The sequence below is a fragment of the Xenopus laevis genome, chromosome 4S, assembly GCF_017654675.1.
Source record: "Xenopus laevis strain J_2021 chromosome 4S, Xenopus_laevis_v10.1, whole genome shotgun sequence".
NCBI lineage: Eukaryota > Metazoa > Chordata > Amphibia > Anura > Pipidae > Xenopus > Xenopus laevis.
This window is the reverse complement of record NC_054378.1, coordinates 111,809,501-111,830,462: the sequence shown is the minus strand read 5'-3', so window position 1 is coordinate 111,830,462 and position 20,962 is coordinate 111,809,501. Positions and strand designations below refer to the sequence as shown.

General features: G+C 40.5%; 1 protein-coding gene across 5 annotated transcripts in view; it reads right to left on the bottom strand.

The window, feature by feature from the left end:
* Nucleotides 1-6,835, bottom strand: part of LOC108715865 (glutamate receptor-interacting protein 2-like) — a 114,089-nt gene extending 107,254 nt beyond the window's left edge. For 2 of the 5 annotated variants that reach the window (XM_041561720.1, XM_041561721.1), the window contains exon 1: nt 6,579-6,835. In XM_041561720.1, the coding sequence (XP_041417654.1) occupies nt 6,579-6,741 (163 nt within the window). In that variant the 5' untranslated portion in view covers nt 6,742-6,835. The remainder of the gene's footprint in view (nt 1-6,578) is intronic. The other 3 variants (XM_041561717.1, XM_041561718.1, XM_041561719.1) reach the window with 2 other exon arrangements.
* Nucleotides 6,836-20,962: the final 14,127 nt, after the last annotated feature.

Genomic DNA, 20,962 nt, shown 5'->3' with positions numbered 1-20,962 from the left:
CTCCCCAAGGAGCACGAGCAGCAGACAGAACCATTCGTCTCATTGATAGTCGTACTGCAAGAATATGTGACCCAGGCACAGGAGGTAATAAAGTGCTGATCCCCATTGCTCGCTAGTAACCAAATATCACAGGTTTAATACTAGGTATGAAATGACAGATAGGGAGAAACTGGATTACCTGCAGCTCTAGGGTTAAAGGAAACCCCCAGAAATGAAAAAGATGCATGAATCCCTAAAAGGCAGATAAATATTGCTTAAACCTTTATAAAAAAAAATATTTATTCAAGATAAATAGGAGCAAGGATCCAAAGTAAGCCTCACCATTATTTATGACTACTTATAGGGGTGGTTCACCGTTAAGTTATCTTCTGGTGGTGCTCTGGTTGGAATTGAACCCAGGGATTAGTATCGCTAATCCAAGCAACTGTTCCATTAGTCTTCATTTTTTCATTTTTATAGTTTTTGAATTATTTGCCACCTTCTTCTGACACTTTCCATCTTACAAATGGGGGTCCCTGACCCCATCTAAAAAAACCAAATGCTCTGTAAGGATACAAATATATTGTTATGGTTACTTTGTGTTACTCATCTTTCTATTCATGACCTTTTCTATTCATAGTCTCTCTTTCAAAGCAACGTGTGGTTGCTAGGGTGATTTCGGCCCTAGCAACCAGATTGCTGAAATTGCAAACTGGAGAGCTGCTGATTAAAAACCTAAATAACTCAAAAACCACAAATAATAAAAAAAATGAAAACCAGGTGCAAATTGTCTTAGAACTTCACTTTCTACATCATACTAAGGGGCAAATTCATCAAGGGTCGAATATTGAGCGTTAATTAACCCTCGATATTCGACTGGGAATGAAAATCATTCGACTTCGAATATTGGAGTCGAAGGATTTTGCGCAAAAAGTTCGATCGAACAATCGAAGGAATAATCCTTCGATCGAACGATTAAATCCTTCGAATCGAACGATTCTAAGGATTTTAATCCAACGATCAAAGGATTATCCTTCGACCAAAAAAATTTAGCCAAGCCTATGGGGACCTTCCCCGTAGGCTAACATTGGGTTCGGTAGCTTTTAGGTGGCGAACTAGGGGGGTCGAAGTTTTTTCTTAAAGAGACAGTACTTCGACTATCGAGTGGTCGAATAGTCGAACGATTTTTAGTTCGAATCATTCGATTAGAAGTCGAAGTCGTAGTCGAAGGTCGAAGTAGCCCATTCGATGGTCGAAGTAGCCCAAAAAAAAGTTTTTTTTACTTCGAATCCTTCACTCGAAGTTAATGAATTAGCACCTAAAAGTTGACTCCCACTGCACCTTAAATACCTACCCTTGCTACTCATTAACCCTTCTATAACTTTTTCCATTCCGTAGCTATTTCTCTAAATTTCGTTCTTTATTTTCTTTAAAAGGATATTCACGTCCATAACTTTTAGGGGCACATTTACTAAGGGTCAAATTTCGAAGTTAAAAAACTTTGAAATTCGACCATTCGAGTTTATTTTCGTTTTCGATCGAAGTAAAAATCATTCGATCGATCGATTAAACTGTTTTTACAAAAAAAAACTTTGACTGCTCAAAACTTAACCAAACACTCAGAAAGTTTATAGGAGGTCCCCCATAGGCTAAACAGCAATTTGGCAGGTTTAAGGTGGCGAAGTGTCGAATTCAACGTTTTTTAAAGAGACAGTACTTCGAATTTTTGAATGGTCGAATTTGTGATGTATTTTCAATTCAAATCGAATTTTTGCTTATGTGATAATATATAGACTTATCTGAAGCAACTTTTCATTTTTTATTGCACTTTTGAATTAGCATTCCTAGTCTGTGAAGCAAAGTGATACTTGGTTTTTGGGGTCAGTGACCCTGGCAACCATTGAAAAAAGATTTTCTTCAAGGCTTTAGCTGGACTGTAAATTTTATTTTTAATTTCTCTCTTGTTGATCGTCCAATCTAAATTTCCAGACTGCAGCCTGACTGCCAGAATAACGAAGCCTCCAAGCCTGAAAGCTGCGCAAAACAAAATGTGTAAATGTTTCGAAAACCACGAAAAATAAACAATGAAGACTAATTGCACATTGCCTCGGAATGCTGATGTCACAATGCAGAAATTCATTTTAAAGTTAAATTATTCCATTAAAGCATATCTAAAATGTGCCTACCACATGACTGCTTTGGAATCATGAATGCTGCAGTCTGCAGTGCTTTCTAAGTAGACCTGGAGCTAAATGGGAACATTGTTATAAGTTTTAATTCATGCCCTGTGCTGGGGGCCCTGGGTTCAATTCCAACCAGAGCACCATCAGCAAGCAGTTTGCATGTTCTACCCTAACATATTCGGGTTTCCCACCCCAAAATCATAAAGGTAGGTTAATTGGCTCCTGATAAAACTGACCTTAGTGTGTGAGAATGTTATAGGAATCTTCAATTGTTTTGTAGGGCCCATGTGAATGATGTATAATCCCTGCAAAGTGCTGTAGAAGATCTTGACACTTTGTAAATATATCGGTAATATCAGCAAATCCAATTTTTAAACACAAATTTTAATAATGTTATACATTACATTAGGTATAATGCATTATGTCAGCTGATAATGCCCTTTAAGGAATTAAATGTTGATTTATAAGAAAATAAAATAGTTCTGTCTATAATGAATACTGGGTAGACTTAAATAGATTTTGGATTTGGGCTCCAACCCTTTGGCGCAATGAGGCCGGTGCTGCGTGACTTTATATATTTGTCTTCTCCATTATATTTTTATTGCATACGATTTGCTCTTTCAGCTTAGAGATGACAAAACACAATAGTACTTAGTGTCTGCCTTCTAAGGACTTAAGAGGGGGACCAGGTGGAGAAGGGAACCAGAGGGGCAACAAAGAGAAAAGGGCCTTCATTAAAATATACGAGAAAATCAAAATGACAGCTGGGCTAAAATAAAAGAGATTAAATCCCTCTTATTGATTGGCAGAACTGTAATGTTTTTATGATTGCAAAATCTATCCCAGATTACATAGACAAGAGCAGAGCTTTTTAAATTGGATGCAAGCTGGGGTGGTTGTATTGGTCTTCATACATAACAGTTCCGTGTTGAGGGGCTTTTGCGAAAGAAGGGTGTGAGATTGCCTACAGTAGGGCATAATAGTCTCTGGGAAGGGAGTGTGGCTGTGGGATAGCAGGTATAGTAGGGAGAGATTGTGCCTATAGTAACAGTGGATAATAGTCTCTGGGAAGGGAGTGTGACTGTGGGATAGCAGGTATAGTAGGGAGAGATGGTGCCTATAGTAACAGTGGATAATAGTCTCTGAGAAGGGAGTGTGACTGTGGGATAGCAGGTATAGTAGGGAGAGATGGTGCCTATAGTAACAGTGGGATAATAGTCTCTGGGAAGGGAGTGTGACTGTGGGATAGCAGGTATAGTAGGGAGAGATGGTGCCTATAGTAACAGTGGATAATAGTCTCTGGGAAGGGAGTGTGACTGTGGGATAGCAGGTATAGTAGGGAGAGATGGTACCTATAGTAACAGTGGGATAATAGTCTCTGGGAAGGGAGTGTGACTGTGGGATAGCAGGAATAGTAGGGAGAGATGGTGCCTATAGTAACAATGGATAATAGTCTCTGGGAAGGGACTGTGACTGTGGGATAGCAGGTATAGTAGGGAGAGATGGTGCCTATAGTAACAGTGGGATAATAGTCTCTGGGAAGGGAGTGTGACTGTGGGATAGCAGGTATAGTAGGGAGAGATGGTGCCTATAGTAACAGTGGGATAATAGTCTCTGGGAAGGGAGTGTGACTGTGGGATAGCAGGTATAGTAGGGAGAGATGGTGTCTATAGTAACAGTGGGATAATAGTCTCTGGGAAGGGAGTGTGACTGTGGGATAGCAGGTATAGTAGGGAGAGATGGTGCCTATAGTAACAGTGGGATAATAGTCTCTAGGTAGGGAGTGTGGCTTTGGGATAGCCGGTATAGTAGGGAGAGATGGTACCTATAGTAACAGTGGGATAATAGTCTCTGGGAAGGGAGTGTGACTGTGGGATAGCAGGAATAGTAGGGAGAGATGGTGCCTATAGTACTAGTGGGATAATAGTCTCTGGGAAAGGAGTGTGACTGTGGGATAGCAGGTATAGTAGGGAGAGATGGTGCCTATAGTAACAGTGGGATAATAGTCTCTGGGAAGGGACTGTGACTGTGGGATAGCAGGTATAGTAGGGAGAGATGGTGCCTATAGTAACAGTGGGATAATAGTCTCTGGGAAAGGAGTGTGACTGTGGAATTTCATTACAAGGACATGATGGTTTCATTAAACTGCTACAACATCCTAACCCATCAGGTACCCAAGTGCTATTGTATGATATGATTGAACTGAGTCTCTTGGAGTAGGATATATTGGTAAAACTTGGCACTATAAACCTGTTGTCCAGGCACCTGGTGAGTAACTATTGCCTAATAGCCCTAGTACATTAATGTCAATAGTAAGGAACCTGAGTACAGAATTACTGCTGCAGGTGATGCAGGAAGGCTTCAGATTTGACATAAATCAAGGGGTGATTAATCTGTTGCCCTCTTGCCATTTTTCAAGTACAGCTGCCAGCAAACCCCTTCACATATTGGACACCAGTGTTTTAAAGACCAAAGTTATGACAGTTATTTAAAAACAGAGCATATGTCATTTTACTGGCCATGGTTACACCACTGATGCTTGAAACCCTTTCTGTGGTGGCCTAAAACTGTCCCTGTAAATAAAGTATTCCTTTGCCTTTTCTACTACTCCATCACTAGGGTCAAATTGAAAATTCAAATTTTAAATTCGAATTTCGAGTTTCGAGTTTCCCTAGGGAATAGTCCAAATTCAATTTGAATTGTAAAAAAAAAATAGAAATTCGAATTTTTACATTTTTCATGTACTGCCCATTTAAGAATTCAAATTCGACTATTAGCTATCTAAAACCTGCCGAATTGGTGTTTTAGCCTATGGGGAACCTCCTACAATCAATTTCGAGTAATTTTATGGACTTTTGAAAAAAAAAACGTAAAAAAAAATTTTTGCTAAAAAAACTTCGATTCCGTTTTAAAAATATATATAATATATATATATATATATATATATATATATATATAATATACTTTAATTCAAAAATGTGTTCAAAAATGTGTTCTGTTTTAAGAAACCTGATTGTTTGCAGTGAAATTCTCCCTTCATTTACTGCTGTGGATAGGAATTGTCAGACGGCCCCTAACTGCTGTGCAGGGAAACAATCATACTTATGAACAGCAGAGGGAGCCCCTACCTTACTTCCCAGCCATGCAGAACTCAAGCAGCTTTGTTTGTTTCCCTGTAGAGCAGTCGGCGACTGTGTAAAGATTTGTACTGGATTTTATTTTTGCTTTTACATCTCCTGTAATGTTTCCAACTCCAGCTGCAGGGACAAAGATCATGGATCCAGATTTAAAAAGATAAGCTGTGATTCTATTTGGAGTATTATTTTGCTGCAGCCACATGTTCTGCAGAATTGGAGAAAGTTTGTATTAAACAATACAAAAACTATAAAATCCACATTAGATTACATGACAACACAGGACCCAGTGCAGTCTGTATATTGTGATTATTAATCAGTCTTGCTGTATCGGCTTCCGGCAGATATTATTTTTTATTGTTTTGATAATTTATGACGATCCCTAAGCAGCCCAGACCACACTGAGCATGTGCACAGTCTTGGTCTTGCAAAGATGTCTAACAAAGTTACAAGATGGTGACCCCCTGTAGCCAACGTTGAAAGCATAAATCATTTGTTTGATTAGGCTTGTGGTGCAGTAAGTTCATGTTTATGTTTAGTATACAAAATACAGCATTTCTAGCCTTATTCTATTTTAGACTTTCCTTGTCCTTTAAGGCAGCAGAATTCTTTCAATCTAACTGATTCCCTCCAAGTTCTCTCAACTCAATGCTCAGGCTGCAGTCTCATAGCCATCAATATACTATAATGCTATCGAAAAGCTGTAGATACTCATAATACCACTGAATGCTCATTGGAAAATGAAATTCATTGGAATTGACTCTTTATTATCATGCTGTTGCCTATTGCTCTTGAGGTCAAGTCCGTTCTGTACACAAAGTAGCAGACAAAAAGCATTTGGGTACTGGGCATCCTACTCAACACTTTTCTGCCCATCGGACATAATCTAACCATAATCAGTTGCAGTTCTACAGGTCTAAACTTCTGACATGATGGGCAATTATTGCTGTGAAATTGGGATATAGTTTATCTTTATATAGATCCAACGCACACAGCTGAAAATTCTTTTTACAAAAGGAAACAAATTCTGCATTAACTGCGGAGTAGAAACTGAAGAAAGAACACACAATGACCCCTGCAAAATGTAAACAAGTTAATGGGAACTACAGAACATTAGGGAGTGGATGTGAGAATGATGGTTGAAAGGATTACTGCATGAAAGGCAATTTATGTACAGCCAGGGCAGCAAAAAGGTGAAGGATCAAAGGCGATTGTGAAGCATGTATTGAAATGACAGATCTCCTGCTGCTGAACTTGCTGGCTCAAAGGGTTTTATCCTTACCGCTTACACACAGGCTCAGGCTACACAAGCCTTCCTCACAGGATTCCTCATGGCTTTCCTGGTCTCCTTCATCCTCTTCATCTTCTCCAGCTCTGATGCTCTCCCTCCTTTTCCTCCGGGAGGATCTCCGGACAATACGAAGAACCTTGTTGACTCTGTTCATGTGAGGGCAGTAGACACCTACTTCTTTCTGATGATTCCTGTGTCCCACCAGGGATGGTCCTGAGAGTGACTTAGTTTGGGCAAAGCAAATGCAGCTTCTCCAGTCTGGAAATCTCAGCTGAACATTCACTCCAAGAATAAGAATAAGAAGAGACAGCCTTATCAGCTTCTCTGCTCCTGAGCAATGTGTGGGTTGATGCCAGTGTATTTTTTTTCCTCTGCTGACTTAAAAGAGCTAATAACTCTTCAGGGCAGTTCCCTTCCAAACACAGTGTTTTAGATTTTAGATGTAAGACTATGCTGTGGCAGGCTGTTATTAGCTCTCTGCAGGCTGTACAACCAGCTGCCGCTCACAGCCTTCAAAGCTCTGATAGAGTCAGCAGGGATGGAAGCGACATGTGAAGGAAACACATCACACTCCAAATGTTCCCAGTGCATTCAAGTTCCCCCAATACAACTAATAGGATAAGAACAGGAGAGGCGGCACAATGGGAGATGGGATGATCTATACAATTGATTGCTAGCTTCTCAGAATGGAGGGTGAAGAAAAAACTTTAACTCTGTTCTATCTATCTATCTATCTATTTATCTATCTATCTATCTATCTATCTATCTATCTATCTATCTATCTTTTTTTATCTATCTATTATCTATCTATCTATCTATTATCTATCTATCTATCTATCTATCTATCTATCTATCTATCTATCAATGATATATCTTCTATCTATCTATCTATCTATCTATCTATCTATCTATCTATCATATATCATCTATCTATCTATCTATCTATCTATTTATCTATCATCTATCTATTATCTGTCTATCTATCTATTATCTATCTATTATCTATCATCTACAGTATCTATCTATCTATCTATCATCTATCTATCATCTATCCATCTATCCATCTATCTATCATCTATCTATCTATCTATCATATCATCATCTATCTATCTATCTATCTAATCTATCTATCATCTATCTATTATCTATCTATCTATCTTATATCATCTATCTATCTATCTATCTATCTATCATCTATCTATCTATCTATCTATCTATCTATCTATCTATCCATCCATCATCTATCTATCTATCTATCTATCTATCTATCTATCTATCTATCTATCTATCATCTATCTATCATCTATCACATATCATCTATCTATCTATCTATCTATCTATCTATCTCATATCATCTATCTATCTATCTATCTATCTATCTATCTATCTATCTATCTATCTATCTATCTATCTATCTATCATATCATCTATCTATCTATCTATCTATCTATCTATCTATCTATCTATCTATCTATCTATCTATCTATCTATCTATCATATCATCATCTATCTATCATCTATGTATGTATATATGTATGTATCTATCTATCTATCTATCATCTATCTATCTATCTATCTATCTATCTATCTATCATCTATCTATCTATCTATCTATCTATCTATCTATCTATGGAAAGTTGCAAAAAAAAAAAAATTAAGAGTTTTTATTTACGCCTGTGAACAAGTGCATTTGATTTATATGCACATTAAGTGTGTGTCATCAGAATGTATAAATACCCTAACTATGCCATTAATCCTCCAGATGATCTAATTAGCTAAAGCTTTAAAACTTCAAACAAACAGATCTCTGAGCTCTTAGCACAGAACTGGCCGAAAAGGGAAATGCACATCAGAATCAGCAAAGAATCGAAGTAACTTGGGAGAGGAAACCAGTGCGGTGCTGATGAAATGTTTTGGGATATCAGAGTGGAGTCTTAGGACATTGTAGAATGTGACCCAGAAACTTGATGTGGCTTATTCTGTTTATTCTCTCCCTGGGGATGTAATGAAAGGATTGAGGAGAAAATAAATGGATGAAAGGCAGATGGAGAAGGGGTGGAGAATGGAGAATAAAAATGTAATTAGATAAAGAGATATATAGATTATAGTTAGGCAAATAGACAGGCAATATGTAAAACATGGAGGATAGGAGGCAGAGAGGAAAGAGAACCAGTCCATGATGTTAGGAGAGCTAGGGGCAGAGTTACTAAAGGGCGCAGTGGCCGTCGCTAGCGAAAATTCTCCAGAATGACAATCCGCAGGGACATCTCCAATTTACTAAAAAGGGTAGCGGACAATTCGCTAGCGAAAGAGCCCTTTCGCATTACAAATTTTCGCTCAGGTTAACGATTGAAAATTCATCAAAGTGTGAACTTTACAATATGTTATCCTTTTTGCCAGAGTCTGTTTCACCAGGTGTATACCTCAATCTTATGTCAGTGACATCATATCCTGTATGCCAAAAAGTCTTAAAAAAAAAAACACTGGGGTTTTTTCATACTTTAATGTAGGATTATGTTTAAAGTTGTAACTGTTGAATATATTTTTTTTAAAAATGTTTTTTAATCATTTGAAGCTCATGCCACATTTGCTTTAGGGTGGGCCAATGTCTGGGATAATAGACTATGTCTCTTGTCTTTATTTTACTTCCCTGGAAAAATATTATATTATTACTTTGTGTAATATCTGTTGGATGTTTAACTTGACACCAGGAACTTCCCTGTGCCCCTGATATCACGACATTGATGGACTCTTGGTGCCAACAAATATACAAACAAAGATCATATTATATTGTGTATTTTTGTCTATATACTGTACATCATGTAAATCCATACACATCCATAAGGTCTGCAGGTTTGTTAACATTGGGAGGTCAAATTACTTGCAATTTGTAGGGGTCCTAATCTAAATCTACCCCTGGCTGGAAAGTATTTCTCAATATGCATCCCACTATATATTATATTAAATGTATCTAATCTCCCTCTCATTAGTCCCTGAGTACTGATGGATGAATAAATTAGTTTGGCACGAATTTGCGGCGTATTTCAGAGTTTTGCTGCCGGCAAATAAATTGGCGAATCTCTCGTGATAATTCGCAGGTTAAAATTCGCTTGAATTGCTTGATTTTATAGAGAAAACTTTCGAATTGCTCGATATTAGTGAAAACGTTCAAATTGCTTGATTTTCCCGTGAAAACGTTCGAATTGCTCAATTTTTTTGTGAAAACGTTCTAATTGCTCGATTTTTTCGTGAAACCATTCGAATTGCTCGATTTTTTTGTGAAAACTTTCGAATTTCACGATTTTTTTGTGAACTTTCCGATTTCACAATTTCTTGAGAATTTTTTGCCGTTTTGTGAATTTTGCTGGAATTTAGTGATTTTTTTGGCGAAAAGGGAGAAATTCGCCCATCACTATCCCTGAGGTCACACCCACTTCTCAGCCTTGATTAAAATTGGACTTGCTTCTTTATCTATCTGAATGTTCCCAGGCTTTCCTTTTCAAATTGCCATCACTGCATCATATCCGATTTTTTAGCACTTTACATCTTTTATTCAGTTTTTTCCTCCCTTGATCTTTATTTCCTTTCATTCTTTTCCCTGTTCCCTCTAAGCCATTTAGATAGGGCAGGAACCCATGGAGCTGTTTTATTATCTGTGAGTTATTATGCTGGTGAGATACTGCACATTAAGCCCTTCCTCTGAATAAAAAGCAGGAGCCAATCCCCTTGCAGTGTTGGACTGTCGCTGTACCTAGTGGTTCAGTCTGACAGCAAAAGGGCCATTCAGTGCTGTATTATTATGCCGAATATTCATATTTGCTATATTTAGCTTTAATTTTCTCTGCCAACGGCTGCGATTATTATAATTATTTTGTTTTGAAACATGCAAGGGATGCTGCATACTAAAAGCTTCAGAATGAACTTCCCTCAGTAGCAAAGTGTCCCCTTGGGGGCAATAAAATAAACATTCAAATGGCACATTACAACTAACGTTAGTTACAGTATGTTCAGTCACTAGTGATGTCCAACCTGCGGCCCTCCAGCCGGCGAACTGGAGCATTCTTCATATTTTATACATGTAAGGGGATTTTGGAGATTTGTCTTTTTCAGCACACCACTGTTAACCCTTTACTTGCCACAACGACTTTTATACAAAAAACAGACCTTCAATAATGGACACGGTTATCTGATTTATTGCTGCAATTACTTATTACTTCAATGGCTTTCATAGATATTACTTCATATGGTATATAGTATGTTATTACTTCCATGTATTTAATATAGTCACACCCCTGATGACATGGTCACAAGTAGGTTATTAGTTAGAACTAGTGGTAGGTGTCCAGACCCAAGAGTTCAGGGCACTCACAGTGGTGTTCCACTTGGGATCTCTCATTCCCTGAGCTGAGTGCTTGAGCAGAGAGAGCTCTCTTAGCCCATATCTGACTCCTAAACCAATCCTACTACTAGTCCTACATAGGGATGTAGCGAACCGCCGATAATGTGTTCGCGAACGCTGTTCGCGAACACCGGCAAAAAATGCGAACAGTTCGCGAACAGTTCGCGAACTTCGAACATCCGAAAATCGTTCGATTCGAACGATCGAAGGATTTTAATAGTTCGATCGAACGATTTTCGTTCGAATCGAACGAAAATCGTTCGATTTTAGCGACCGAATGGTCGAATGGTCGAACGATTTTGACGCGAACGCCTATTGGCGAACGTCGCGCGACGTTCGCGAACTTGCGGCGGACGCGAACAGCCGATGTTCGCGCGAACAAGTTCGCTGCAGAACAGTCCGCGACATCCCTAGTCCTACACAGGGTCGGACTGGCCCGGCGGGAAACTGGGAAAAAACCCGGTGGGCCCCGACCCGTCATGGGCCCCCGCCGGGCCAGACCCCCAATCGTGTTATTTAAAATAAAAAAAAGCCGGAGCGCCGTGCCGTCTGCGCATGCGCACCAGCACCGCACAGAAGGAAAGGAGCGCACTGCACGGTAAGGTGCGGCTCAGCAAGGGGGCCCTTGACAAAAGTCCCGGTGGGCCCGGGGCCCCTCAGTCCGACACTGGTCCTACACTACAGATCTTCTTTATCCTACTGTAGCCTCCTGACATAGGGGCAGATTCACTGCTTCGCACCTCTTCACCAGGTGCAAATTCGTTACCACTACGCTAATGCACTAAAATGCGAAGTTGCGTCCTGGGCCCTGAACGCTACCGACTTCTTCAATGCAAGCATTTCAAAGTGAAGATTCGCTAGCGTTCGTTTAGACCTAATGAAAAGTCGCTAGTGATCTTACGCTTAGGTCAATTTGAATAGGGCTGGTACATTAAAGTTGTATGGACGTCTTTATTAGAGATGTTGGGGCAAATGCTTGAAGTGGCCACTTTTTATTACGAATCTCCAAGGAACCTTAATAAAGACAAAAGAGATCCTCTAATGCCCTAGACATGAGCCTACTATAAAATAAATGTTCCATAGCCCTCAAATGTCTGGGGAAAAATATTAGCACAAAAATGTTTAAGTTAGGACTTTTGCAGGCAATCCCACTAAAAAAAGGAAAAGTTGCCAGAGTTTCTTGAACTTTAATGCATATTCATCAGATAGGATATGATGTAAGTGACATATGTAAGATTGAGGAAGATCTAGCTTCGTGTTAGCAGTTTGTCTGGTCTGAGGTGGCGAAGTCAATTCTGGCGAAAGAGAGTAAAATCCACACTTTAGTGAATTTGCGGAGCAACGACCATTCGCCTGAGCGAAAAGTCGCCTGGCGATAGAGTGCGAACGAACGCTAGCGACGGTCTCTTTCGCTAGTGAATAGTCGTCTGTGCCTGTTAGTGAACTTGGGGATGTCCCTGCGGATGTAATTTTTGGCGAAAAAGTCGCTAGCGTTTAGTAAATCTGCCCCATAGGCAAGTGGCTGAAAATTCCCTTTTTAAAGTCTTTTAAAACCACTTGACTCCCCTGTCCTAAAGGAAACTCCCAGCACCTCTCTCTGAACTCTCTATAATCCTATGCCATAGCTGAAGTTAACTCAGTAAAGAAAGAGTAAAAACCCGTACTCTTCTGCATACCCATGAATGAATTTGTTTCACTGCTTCTCTCACACAAGGCATTTTCCATAGACCACTAGTGGTGCTTTATTACTAAAGGAGCCATGGTAAGCAATATGGCATCTCGGATCGGTATCCACAATTGCATTACACAGAGAACGATGTCTAATGTATAAATGTTAAACCACCTAATTGAAAAAAAATCTAACATTGGATGGGTAAAATGGGTCAGTGTGTGCTCTTCTCAACTTTTTTGCATTTTACATGAATTCTTTTTTCTCTAGTTTTCAAGCGAGAACTGTTTTGGTACTGCTAATATAATGACATTAACACAACAGTGCCATCTTCTTGTCAGTTCTGCTGACCGGCCTGAGAATTGTGGTTTGAATAATTGAATAATAATTGACATTTTTGTTGGATTTTTATTTAACAGTTCAATACAGCCGACTCACTCACTGGTGACTGCTGTGTAATGTCAATATATCCATGCAATATCGAACATTATTTAAATGGTTAATATACAAACAGAGGAACCCGATGGTAATGTCCTTGAATATAAAGAATTGGAAATTCCATATCCTGCTTATAGACAAAAGTTTATAAATACAAAGCCAACAATAGAAAACACTTCCAATTTATCTTGTCTTATACAAGTTCTTTTTCTCCCTTTACTTTAATAATTTTAATGATTCCCCCTCACTTTGAAGCCAGATAATATTTGTAAAGCTGGTTCCCTGCTGACTACACATTCCATTTAATCACACTGCCATGCGAGAATGCAATTAACTGATATAAGTAAAGAAATAGACCACCGTGCTATGTATATGAATAACATTGTGCTTAGAAGTGCAGTCTGGAAACCAAAGATTCAGAGGGATTATAAAATGTTTTGCCTAATACCCCCTATGAATATGAACAGTTAATAGAGATCAAATAGTGTTTCTGGATGCAAGCATTTACGTTCCAAAGACAATGAGACTGATTCAGTTTAATCTGTGTTTATGGTCAGATAATAAGATCTGCAAAGCCTGTGCGAAATCAGCGTGGGAACCCTTCCTCCATTACTATATTGAGCACTCGTCTAAAAGAGTGTGTAAGTGGGAATCTAATGGAACTAGTGGTGTAACTACCATACACAGGGCCGCCATTAGAAATCACGGGCCCCGTACAACAACATTTTCAGGGCCCCATTTTCAGGGCCCCGCCCAACCCGGTTCCCACCCACCTCGGTTCCAGCCCACTCCACACCACAGTTAAAAGACCACAAAGACATCAGCGCTAAAAAAAGGTAACCCCCCCACACACAAGTTATAAAAAGCTATTGATGGTCAGGGCCCCTTATATGTTAAAAAAAACTGTGGCGCCAGGGCCCCCAATAAAGTTTTTTTAAAAAATTGGTGGTCAAGGCCCCTCTTACAAGTTAAAAAAAATTGGGACCCCAGAGAATATTTTTTTTTAAAAAACATTGGTGGCAGGGGCCTATAGATTATTAAAATAATACATTGGTGGCCAGGGGGATTAAATATAATTAAAAAAACACACATTGGTGTTCAGTAGAATTGAACTTGTGGCTTTAGGACTTCAACTTTGTCTCCTATTGTGACTTTGGGTCTTTTCGCCTCTTCAGAACTTCAGTTTCGGCTGTTTTCAGCATTTCTGCTGTTCGGGACTTCAGAAGAGGTGGCACGGCTTCTGCGCTGTCAAGGGGGGCCTGACTATTTGAAAAGTGCAGCACAGCCGGGCCCACATTCAGGCCTAGGCCCAATACAGTAGTACCCACTGTGCCCCCCTGATGGTGGCCCTGACCATACAGCAGGCCTCATGGCCGCATGTAATGTCAATGTGGTATACCACGGGTGTTGGTAACTTTGATAATACATTGCCAAACTAACACCTTTACAAAACACCACCGTTACAGAGAATGGGAGACCTGTATCTGAACAATTAGAAGATAAGGCTCTGGCCACAAGGGCAGATTCAGGGAGATTAGTCGCCAGGCGACAAATCTCCTCTTCTTCCGCACGACTAATCTCCCTGATCTGCCTTCTGCCAGCTAAATTGTAAATCGCCTGGGGGCAGGCACACGGAGCGATTTGTTTTAGGAAGTCCCCTGAAGTTTCCTTGTGAGGCAATTACGGGCGACTTCGGAAAACGAAACGCTCCGTGTGCCTGCCCCCAGGCGATTTTCATTTTAGCCGGCGGAAGGCAGGGGAAGGCGGATCGGGGAGATCAGTCACTTCGAAGAAGAGGAGATTGGTCGTCTGACGACCGATCTCCCCGAATCTGCCCATGTGGCCAGATGTGGCCCATGTGGCCAGATCCTTATAAACCGGAGGTTCACACGATCTTCCAGATGAATCTAGTAACAGCTTTATATACAGACTCACTAGAACAGCTTCTCTAGTCTCCACTGTTCATACAAGTCCCAATAATATAATCATCAAACATAGCACAAACATACCCACACTGTTTGCCTCCCACTTGCTGCCTACCTTCCTGATTCTTTTCCTTCAGGTCAGGTGGCTCTACAGCTCCCAGGTAGTGATGGGCGAATTTGTCGGCAGTGTCAATTTGCGGGCATCATAAACATCACTGACGACAATTCCGACGCTGACGACAATTCTGACGACTGACATTAAAGTCAATGGGGTTTGTTTAATTGTCGACAGCGACGCAATTGTCGCAGACAAATGTTTCAAGATAAGAATCAAATAGCATTTTGAGGGACATCAAACATGAAAGCTGCCTCTTTTTCTGATCTTATATTTTTATATTTCTACCCTTTTACCGTATATACTCGAGTATAAGCCGTCCCGAGTATAAGCCGAGGTACCTAATTTTACCTCCAAAAACTGGGAAAGCTTATTGACTCGAGTATAAGCCGAGGGTGAGAAATGCAGCAGCTTCTGGTAAGTTGCAATCAAAAAATTGAGGGTTTCTGCTCCCATTGGAGGTGCCAGCGTCTCGTTTTTCGATGCAGACGACCATTCTTGGACGCCGGCGAATATTCTTGGAGACTATTCTTGGACGCAGGTGACTATTCTTGGACGCCGGCGACTATTCTTAGGCGCCAGTGACTATTCTTAGGCGCCAGCGACTATTCTTAGGCGCCAGCGACTATTCTTAGACGCCGGCGACCGTTTTTGCGCTTGACCAGAGTATAAGCCGAGGTAGCGTTTTTCAGCATATTTTGGGGGCTGAAAAGCTCGGCTTATACTCGAGTATATACGGTAATAACATTGGCATCAAGTATCGTTTTTATCAGCCAGGCAGGTAATATACTGTCCAGGTGGTAATGTTATATGATACAGGGGTCCATTTAATAGCAACCAATAAGTGATCCAGTGTGTTCACCCAACTGCTGGAAGAATAATAGTAAAAACATGATTGGTTGTCATAAGTTATTACCCATAATCTATGTGCAAATGTGCATTGCATTGAGCAATGCTAACGATTTATAAAAGATAAACTTTCAAACCTTTCTTTGATTATGTATAGTATAAATCAGTGATCCCCAACCAGTAGCTCGTGAGCAACATGTTTCTGCCCAACCCCTTGGATGTTGCTCCCAGTGGCCTCAAAGCATGTGCTTGGAGGCAAGTTTTGGTTGCATAAAAATCAGGTATACTGCCAAATAGAGCCTCCTGTAGGCTGCCAGTCCACATAGGGGCTTCCAATAGTCAATCACAACCCTTATTTGGCACCACCCAGGAACATATTTGATGCTTGTGTTGCTCCCCAACTCTTTTTACATCTGAATGTTGCTCATAGGTGGAAAAGTTTGGGGACCTCTGGTATAAATAACGCCCCCTGTCTGTGATATAATGAAAATTATATATTGAATTGTCGCTGGAGTCACAATTGTTGCAGGCATCAAAAACATTTTGACGCTGGCTTCGGGAGAAATTCGCCCATCATTAGCTGTCATGGGAAACCATATTTTATTTCACAATGCATCAGTTAATAATGCTGCTCCAGCAGACTTCTGCACTGAAATCTGTTTTTCAAAAGAGAAATTCATTTTTATATATTAAATTCTGAAATCTGGCAATGGGCTAGACATGTTGACAGATCCCCATGTGCCCCAAGTCATGTGACTTGTGTTCTGATAAAGTTGGTGTGATATAACACTCCTCCCTCCCCCCCAGCAGTCCATTAGCAGAACCATGGAAAGGTAACCAGATAACAGCTCCCCAGTAGATATAAGAACAACACTCAATAGTAAAAATCCATGTCCTACTGCAACACCTTCACATTGAGTAGGAGAAACAATAGCCTGCCAGAAAGCAGTTCCATAGTGCAGCACTGGCTCTTTCTGAAAGCACATGACCAGGCAAAATGACCTGAGATACACCTACACACCAATATTACAACTAAAAAAAAATACACTTGTTGGATTAGGAATTCCCCTGCAGGAGCCTATATCAGGCTCGCCTCAGAGGTGAGTGTTAACTGTGCTAGTCAGGAAGGCAGCCTGTGACCCTAGCAAGGAGTCAGTGTTTGCAGTAGAGCCCTGGGCAATTGTGTGCTAGTGGGAGCCTAGGGGAGCTGTAGTAAGACAGCTTGGGGGAAGCTCCTACACTTTATGTTGGACATGACGGAGAGGTAGGGGGAGCCTCTATTGAAAGACGAGACCCTCCAATGGCTAATGACACCCTACCAGTGCATTTCCACTTGATAGAGACACTTGATGCTTCTGGAAAAGGACTTGTGTGAGGATTTGAGAGGATCCTTTGAGAAGCAGTGATTTGTGTAACTGAATTTGTGTAACTGATTTCTGCTTACAATGTTGGGCCTCCCATGCCCAAGTCTATACTCAATTCCTTTACCATTCCTGTGAGAAGCTGTCCAATAAAAGTCATCACATACCTGGTTAGATGATTACTTCTTATAGGAAAGACCAATGCAATCTCCCTACCAGCTACAGATAGCCCCAGTACACCTTAACTTTACTGATGCATCAGATGCTCCCCAAAACACACCATCTCCTTAATTTTTTTTCCATAAAAAACATACACAGATTACAGAGCATCTCCACTTGCTGTAGCACATGGTGGAGGGTCAAATGGAATTTTAAAAACTACACATTTCACAAAGGCAAAAAAAGAGAGAAAAGAATCAAAAAGATTTAAATAGGTTATGGAATCTAGTATCTTGGGTGGCATGGATAATGGGCTCCTGGATAATGGTTTATGAAATAGGAGATCCTATAATTGTACAGACTATCGTTACGCTGTCCGTGGTACTGAAGAGAAACTTTCCCATCAGCTGGCACTGGTCTCAAACAACAACAAGGATCGAATTATTATTGTGGGTGTAGGTTTTTCGGATACATTTACCAATCCTAATTCAGCTTCTCGGAAGAATTGTGTCCCCCAGTTTTCCTTTAATGCCAGTGGGGGCCCTCTTCTTAAACTGGCTTAGCAGGAGTCTTTAAACCAACACCACGCAACTAAGCTACAAGATGTGACTGCAACAGAACCCATATGTCAGAACCCTTTTACCTTACTGCAATCATTAGAATAATAGGTTACTGTTGTCACAGTGTGTGTTTCCTGACATGCAAGACTGGCACCCTGAGGACAAATGGGATTCATAATCTCTATTAGAATTTCAGCCAAATGAGCCTGAATCCCCTCAGCACGCAGATTCATGACCTAATTAGGCCCTCACTGTGCTTCCTCCCTCTTCAGTGCTGAACTGATTACATAATAGTCGGCACAATCCTAACAGAAAAAAATAAAGCATACTTAAAGGAGAAGGAAAGTTAAAATTATTGGGGGTTCTAGTTTGCTTAAAATAAAATAAGGACACCACAAGGTTCTTGCAGCAAACTAACAGAACAAGTTTATTGTGTAAAACAATGTTCGCAGGTTAATGCTCACAAGATCCACAGAGGCAATGCAGCACAAGATGTTGCATATCAGGACAGTTTTCCACAGAGTCTGCATGATGTGACAGCTAGGGAAGCTGAAGGATTCCAATGCCCTTCTGGTCCAGATCCTATACAGCAAAATGGATCAGGAATAAGACTATGCCTGAATTCCTCTTCAAACCTAAGCAAAGTAGAGCCTAGGGGAGAGCTACTCCCAGCTATCAATCTTAGTTGGAGCACAAGCTGCTCTTTCTCTGTAGATCTGACTATCTCACTTTTATAGAAAGTGCTATTAAATGGAATAACCTGTCCCTGCCTCGGCCACTGGCTCCCTGCTCCCTGACTTTCATTAGAGGTAGGGTCCCTTTAGAGCCTTGTTGAGCCCAGGCTCCTTGGAGCACATCCAGGTGGGTCAGAAGCTGAAGGCCAAAGAGAAAGGGACACTCCTAACCAAACACTATGTTAAAATGTGTCAGAAAGTGGTCATAGGCCTGTAGGTCAATGATAGGAATATGTAAATGAATCAATGGATACATGAGCTTTTTCCCAGTAACTGGAATAATTAGGAGATGTAGGGATTTAAAGCCATAGGAAGGGTATGAAACCTTTGGGTGCCTACACAGCATTACGTATGTTTTTCAACACAGTATCCATATAGGGCAGGAGAGTGGAAAGTCCCCCAGCCCACTGCTCCCCCTTCATTGAATGACCTCTAAGGGGGATCATATCAGTTCAATAAACTACAAGCTCCATCTGGTGCCTAGTGGTCAGTCGGACAGCTCAGGAGCAGTAAGACATGATCAGCATCAGCTGGTATATTCAGTGTCAATTAAATACTTTAAAGCAGCTTTGCACATATAATACATAGGATGGCACCATCTCACATGTATCAGTAGAAGCCCATTGCACTATTCAGTCTGGATCTGAGCACTTAATGAATCCCAATATAAGAGAGAGATGTATAAAATAATATGTTCTTACCTGTATACAGATAAGCTCATCGAAAAGGTTAAAACAACTTTAGAAGAGAACTTTTAGGTTCCCTAAGAGACCTATTTCTAACAGAGATATCAGAGGAGCGAGGCAAATTGCTTCCTTGCTGTAGAGAATATTGCAAGGCCGTGGGCGCACTTACTTCTACGTAAAGCTTTGCTCAGCCTGGCAGACTGCAATTGAGCTCGTTTATTAAAGTTATAAATTACCCGATTTATTGAGGGTCTGTGACTCTCTGCTTCCCAGGTAGCTGTTTCCTTAGCATGCGGCCAGCTGTCTCAGGTCTTTGATAAATGTCTCAGGCACTTTAAGATGCCACTAAATTTCCATTAAATAACCTTTTGCGTACTAATATGAAATGCAAATCTATTTTACAAGTAGGTTGTGGCCTATGTGGGAAATTCTCCCAGAAGAATTGGTAGAATTTAAGCAAAGCAGAAACAGAACAGAGGATGCATAACTAAGGAGGGGATCTCCCTGGAAATAAGAGTAAGAGTAATGTACAATGTGCAATGCAGTAGGATTCCAAGGACTTCTTAAAACAATAGAATAATGGATGACCTTTAAACTAACATATCCAGCATTGAGGTTTGTTATTTTTGGGCCACACAGGTAACTAAAGGCTATACCTATAATCCCTAGTGGCGATAGAGCAAAGAAGCATATACAGATAGTAGCTGTGTTTCCTGTTGTCCTTATGTGAATTACTGTATGTATTGCTCAATTGAGCAAATAAGTTATGTGATTAGTCCGTAGTGTTGCACTACTGTATGTACAGTATACCAGTGCAGAAGAGGCATTCAGCAATTGGACTGGCTAGATACATAATGTCTGTGTCCCAAAAGACAAGGGATGCACTGAATCCAGGATTCGGTTCGATGAATCCTTATGCTGGTCAAACCGAATCCGAATCCTAATTTGCATATGTAAATTAGGGGCAGGAAGGGAAATCACATGACTTTTCGTCACAAAACAAGGAAGTAAAAAAAAGGTTCCCACTCAGATTCGGATTTGGTTCAGTATTCGGCCGAATCTTTCATGAAGGATTCAGTGATTCGCCCGAATCCCAAATAGTGGATTTGGTGCATCCTTACAAAAGACACTAGGGGTCATTTACCACAGTGCTCATTCAAAAACCACTTGTATTCTGTTGTGACTGCGATCTGAACCAATCGCCAGATTGGAGATCCAGGACTGGATGCTGACGTATCAAGGTACAGGATTCCAATGTGACTAGTGCCCCCAACAATCAAGTTAGGAGATGGGTAGGAGGTCTCCATGCCTTGCCCTGCCCACCTTTTCATGAATACAGTGCTACCAAATACAGCCAGCACTATATTGCTGTTGCACATGCATTAGACCTATAGCCAATCAAAAAAAGTGCAGGGTGAGCCACAAGTGTACAATAGCATTGCAATTTCTGTCCATTAATTTTGCACTTTGCACCGCACTT